The sequence below is a fragment of the Etheostoma cragini genome, chromosome 2 (genome assembly GCF_013103735.1).
Source record: "Etheostoma cragini isolate CJK2018 chromosome 2, CSU_Ecrag_1.0, whole genome shotgun sequence".
Classification (NCBI taxonomy): Eukaryota; Metazoa; Chordata; class Actinopteri; order Perciformes; family Percidae; genus Etheostoma; species Etheostoma cragini.
In genome coordinates, this window is record NC_048408.1 from 20007909 (window position 1) to 20014301 (window position 6393).

Here is a 6393-nt window from a genome sequence, read left to right on the forward strand (position 1 = left end):
CACATTTGTCAGTCTAACGATAGGGTTACACACAACTAAATTTTGCTTCGCTCACATTGAGGTTGATTGGAGATGAAATTTGCCCTGATTGGACAAGATGAGAGCAAATCGCCAAGGCAGGCAAAACTAATTGGACTAAAGTTTAACTTTATTCAAACGAGGAACACTTGAGAACATATTACGTCCGTGTGTTTGGGTTTGGAGCCGGGAGTTACAATAGAAGTCTGACCAAGAGGGTGGAGGTTATCAGAGCTGTATCATAAAAAATTGTATGATTAAACATTTTCTACATAAACTTTGACTGTTTCAACACAGATCATTGATTATATGTCACACAAACTTAAACAGGGCAAATAGACCACTGTAGATGTTTTTGTTGTTTAGGTTTAAACACTCTAAATGATTCAGCTAGCCAACAGGTCAACCGCTAGCATGTTCGGACATTGCATTTCATTGTAAGCATAGCAAGTCAGTTAGACTACATAGCAGGTTACCAGAGCATTTATGAGCTAACATTTACCGATGGTTTGCTGCTGTGCATTTTTACAACCATCTGACAGCCAGGGCAAAGTTTCGCTGGCCGAAATTTGCAACGTATTTGGCTGCGTGGAACCCTACCGTAAGACTGAGAAAGACGAAACCACTTAATGAATATACAACCAAAACTGTGCCCGTTTCCAAGCAACCCATGTTTTTTTAAATCTACTGCAGGCAAAATCACTACAAATCAATGTCTGGAGTTACTCACTTTTTGATTATACTGTAGGTGGGTATGTCTGCCATGCAGGCCTCCAAGGCCTCTGATAGGCAGGTTGTGATAAAGAAAGTCAACTAATAATACTAAAATGACTACTACTAATAATATATCATTTATTAGTCCCACAAAGGGACTTACAATTTACACTCTGTTGTTAATACTTACAGGCTTAAATTACATACACATGCTCAGTACTTATACATGCACTAAATAGAGATGTCAGAGTGAGTCCACGACTGACTATGCTTTTTTTTATATGGATGGCCATAGGGGGAGGAAAAGTTGATTTTAGCAGTGGTAATTTAAACATTTTATTCCTGGCGATCAAAGCAATGTGAAGAGTTCTTACTAAAAAAAAAAAAAAAAAAAAAGGCTGGAAATTAGAAGCAAAGCATGAGGAGGCAACTTGCCAAGACCAGAACTACATACTACTGTAAGTTCATAAACTTTCAACTAAATATTTGCTGGTTCGGTGTTTCCTTATAGATTTTTTACATTGTACACAAATATGAATTGTTGAGCATCAACTGTAGTTAAAAAGTTATAATTTTTGCAAGGTTTATATGATACATAATGTGGAGTATCGAGGCATCTGGTTATTGGTAGTATCAGTGTCACGTGGGAAAAGACGCCACCTCCTAAAGCTGGGGGTGTGGCAAGTTGGCAATCTGCAAAGCCTCCCATCTGGTTTTTGTGGCATGTGAGCCATTTCCTAAACAAGAGGAAGAGGCCAGGGGTTGCTAGCGGGAAACGTACTTCTCCAAGAAGGTGGGGATCGAGAAGGGGTGAAGAATTATGTAAAAGAAAGGATCTGAGGTTATTGTTGACAAGAAGCATTGAGAAATAGGTGTGTGAAAATGGGTGTGCCCAGAAAGGCTAGATTTATTTAGTTGTAATAATACAAATTAGACAAACTCCAATTCACAGAGGACATTGATCAGGACTGCAAAACTATTTAGCAAACTCCATCTTTATAATACCCAAAATAGCTAGAATCTGTCATCTGAAAAAAAGGAATTCATATCACTACAAGTTGTGTTCCCCCCCCCAAAATCTCATATGTATATGTGTTGGTAAGGCCTGAGGTATGGAACGTCTAACATATCACTCTCCAAGATGTTTGGTTCACACGTAAAACAGCTTGAGAGCTTTATAGATGGGTGTTTCTGCACACAAGAGGCGACTCATCGGCATTCCTAAAACACATGTCATAGCAGTTTCACACAGACATACTAGAGAGCAAAAACCAGTATGCAGCATTTCTGTTTCAAATTTAAGGTGGTGAGTGACCTCATACACAAATCCATCACACACACTCGCTGCATTTGATTCTTAATGAGGGATAAGGTGTAAACAGCAACATGTCATAGTGTTCCACAGTTCCGTTGACTTACAGGTCATAATGTTGATTCCACTTAGGGTCCAGCGTATTTTTCACAGTATCTGTAGAGTGGCATTGTCCTGAGCCGTCCACCACCACTTTGGCAAAGGGATCTGGCAACCCTGTAAGAGTAGACAGAGGAAACTTTGTTTTTGTTGCAACTATATACAAACCAAGCAACAGGGCTCCAGACTGCGACCAAATAGTCGCATTTAGCGAACATTTATTGACACAGTTCGAGTATTTCCTACAACTACTTGCACATATGCAACGAACGAATTTGATGACTATTTTATGTTTTAATTTCATGTATGTGCAAATTCTGCATTGCGATTACATACAAGGATCAGAAATGACGGAACCAGTTATTGTAGCTGTCTGTGGACACCCAGAGCTCTGTAGCCCCTCATTATTTGTACAATGACCGGACTTTCTTGGGGAAAAGAATGCATGAAGTTGGACTGCCTGTTAAGTTCTGAAATAATGATTCAGTTGTTGTTGTTGATGAAGAAGCTAAAATGTTAGCATAGCCCTGATTGATCCAAACTTCATTCAGAAAATAGCGTTTAAGAAGTTGTTTGTCTTGCGGACAAACAAAGTAATAATTACAAATCGTCATAATTATGTAATTTTTTGCCACCTTTTTAACCGTCCATTGCATTTAAAATTACGGCAAAACCCGTTTTTGGTTTCATGCTGCTATAATAGCAGCAGACAAAGCCTTGAACTCCATTCCAAAACCAGCATTTAGCAGCAGTCAAGCAAACGTAACAAAACTTAATGGAGAAGGCAATGAAATTCACTGTACTTTTTGTCCCTTTCGAATGATGTCAATAATCCAGACACGACTGCGCTTCTGGTACCTCCACAGCAGGTACCAAGCAGCAATAGTGGTTATAAAGAAATAGTGTCTACAGCTTTAGTTATAAACTGGGACAGTCAAAGAATCCTGTGTAGATTGAGATACTCACACAGAATTGATTGATACAATACACAGTATGTGTGCATTGTATTGATGCCATTTTTATTTCACTAATATATTGTTTGTGTATGTACTATAATCACCTATTGGCAACTATAAGGGAAGTTTTTTCACAGTATCTTATTTAGTTGTAAATCTGATAATGGATTCTTCTCAGTGAGTTTATCAGGTGTTCTCTGTGTGACTGTGCATGTCTGTATGTGTATTTTAATTGTGTCAGAGTATATACCTCTGGGCACCGATACTTCACACAAGTCAAACCTGTCCAGTCACCCTTATGCTTTTGTGGGACTTCCCTCTTTGTGGTTGTATGTATGCATGTGAGTGCGTGTGCACATGCAAGTGTGTGTTTGTGCGCATGGAAGACAAAAATGAACTTGCTATTGTCTGTATCAAGGACGTCCAGGTTAATGGAGAAACAAAATACCCTGCTAATGTTGCAATTTAAGTTTTTTACCACAACTTAAGTGGCAATTAGGGTAAAAGTTTTGGGTTGCTTCAGGGTATTTTTTTTTTGAAATATTTCTCATCAGTTTAACAACATAACATGTCTCATCATACATTAATGACAGCCTTCTCTCCTAATCACTTAAACTGAGGTTTAAAAAATGGCCAAAAGCTAAACGTTAACCAATAGTAAATTAGAAGCCAGAAAGAAAACATACTACTTCCTCCCTTGGATGACCTACAACTGTCAGCATTTCAATCCATTTGTTTGTGGCCACTTGTGTTGTTTGTGTCCACATGTTTGAGTCAAATCTCACTATGGTGTAGCACACTTCAGTTTCTCTATATTATCATTAGCTTGTTTTCTAATAGAAAGCCAAACAAGGCTACAAAAAGCCCAAATGGAAACAATTACCAACATGTTTAAGTCTCCTTATTTTTCAACACTACAAAATTGAATGATTTGACATGCCATGTAACGTTTTAAAGGCAAAATTCAAAATCAGAAGATGAAATGTCTCCTTGACTACACAGTGACGTTTGCGTTTATTCTTATGTAATTGCTTTTAGGTGTAATTTCTTTCCAGTTTAATTAAACCCTGTTTAATTAAGTCTAGTGCTTCTGTACCAGTGGACCTGATACCCATTACTCGCTTAGGTTAGCGACGAGTCCCTGTGCGTGCCAAGCCTCCCAGGGTGTATTACAGTCAGACAGCTCCTGGGGGACTTCATTTACAGCACAGCTTCAAAAGCTAAGCAATCTGCCACTGCTGACAAAGCCCATCCTAATGCACGAGGGTGGGAATAGGACAGGAATAGCAACATGTAAAAATAGGCTCTACTTACGGAAGAAGTCTTTCTTTGCCAGATTCTTGGCACACAGGACTGAAAGAGAAGACACACAAAGAGGTGTTAATGACAGGTTAAAAACGAGACGTTGGTGGAAAATAAGATTCTTTTAAGAACAGGCCAGAGACTGATTGCACAAACAAATTGGCTGTCACTAACTATACACAGTCACGTTTCAACGTAATGTCATTTTTCCATTGAATAGCAATTCTAAGAGAGTTTACAGTACATCTCTCTCTGTGCAAGTTAAATTACAAACTCTCTCGCACTCAACGTCTCTCTTGTAATATTTTTAGTAAAAGCCCAGCTGACTCAAATATTTCATTATTTATAAAAAAAATTATCTTTAAAACTTAACGGAGTTTTTGGGGTTGTTGGCTTTTTGCCAACATAGTGGTTTGTCCATCCTCACTGTCCCATCACAGGCAAGGAGACCAGTCTTAAGAGTTTTTCCTTGTAAAATATTGAGTAGACAAGCACTCTTTTCTGTTTGAGGCAAGTCCCTGGGGGGTTCACATCACACACAACACACAATGGCTTTCAACAAACACGGAGAAAGTTAAAAGAGTAAGCTTGTGCTTGGGTTTGTCTGCTGTTGTCTTTTCTATCTTTCAAACCTCTCCCTCCTTTTGGATGGCCTGGGCCTAGGTAAACTGATGCAGGCCAATGCTTTGTTTGGAGCTGGCTAGACGATCCTGTGACAGTTATAGAGCGAGACAAAGCCGGCCGAGCAGCAACAATTAAGAGGTGTGGCGGAGAAAAACAGGATAATAAAAAAAGGTAATAAAAACAACTGTCAATGAATCGGAGATGGTGCTTAACTTTAGAAAACCGTTTAATCTCTCTGCAAGTGTTTCCATCCACCCATCCATGTTCTATATTTACTTTGTTCAATTCATGTTCATGAGCAGGAACTTCTTCATTATCAATACAGGTACAGGAAACCCCTTTCTTTCTCATCTGTAGTATGGCCTTCATCGTTTTTTTTTTTAAAGATTTACACACAAGTTAAACAAAAGATGCAAGTCCAACTTGCCCAAGCAGCGCAATGGGATGTAAAGGCATACACCATCTGCCACTTCCCCTCTCCCATTGTCTAATAAAGCCACACCACAATGTTAGATATAAGATAATAATAAAGCTCTAAAACCTGCTATATGCATCATTTACAAGGACTAGCTTCATTTAGAAAACAAGATACATGGGCTATGAATATACTAAGTAGCTTTAAAGACAGAATTCTCATTCAGTTATCTAACAAAGGGTCAAAGAGCTGGCACCACTTTTTGACCATTTCAGATGTTTATATGAGCAAAGAAAACCACAGTTATTATATTAGGACCCCTACGCCAAAACAGTGCTGATCTGGAGGCATCGTGTAGGCTACATGGATTAAACAATAGATCCGGTTGGAGCATGTGGACCTGCCACAAATGAGAAACAAGCACCACTACTGAAAAAGTTATGGAAAGGCCTGGGAAACCAACAGCAAACAAAATGACACAGTCAGACAAATCAGACGGAATCACAACATGCACCGACTGGGCCAACTGGATGAACACTAACCATCAGCTTGTCAGGGGAAATTACACTGCCAAAGCCGACAGTATGGGCGCAGGCCAAATCGAAGGCAGCCAGAAAAGCCTCCTGTGGGACAAAACGGACACTGTGTTGTCGGCAGAGTGGAGAATAACTGGAGGAACAGAGGCCTGAAATCTTGGCGGAACATTTGTGGACAGACAATCCAACTCTGAGACAAAAATCAGACACCGAAGTTACAATAGGTCACCATCTTAGGCCTTAACCTCTGCCTTGAAGATATACATAAGGCTATTTTGTGCATACACTCACCGGCCACTTTATTAGGTACACCTGTCCAACTGCTCGTTAACACTTAACTTCTAAGCAGCCAATCACATGGCGGCAACTCAGTGCATTTAGGCATGTAGACATGGTCAAGAGAATCTCCTGCAGTTC

At 39.5% G+C, this 6393-nt stretch overlaps 1 protein-coding gene across 1 annotated transcript in view; it reads right to left on the reverse strand.

Annotated features, from left to right (window-relative positions):
• Positions 1-6393, reverse strand: part of LOC117936438 (E3 ubiquitin-protein ligase SMURF2-like) — a 59358-nt gene that overhangs the window by 29867 nt on the left and 23098 nt on the right. The window contains exons 2-3 of the mRNA XM_034859450.1: positions 4414-4452; positions 2152-2260 (exon numbers count right to left, since the gene is read on the reverse strand). Coding sequence (XP_034715341.1) covers positions 2152-2260; positions 4414-4452 — 148 coding nt within the window. The remainder of the gene's footprint in view (positions 1-2151; positions 2261-4413; positions 4453-6393) is intronic.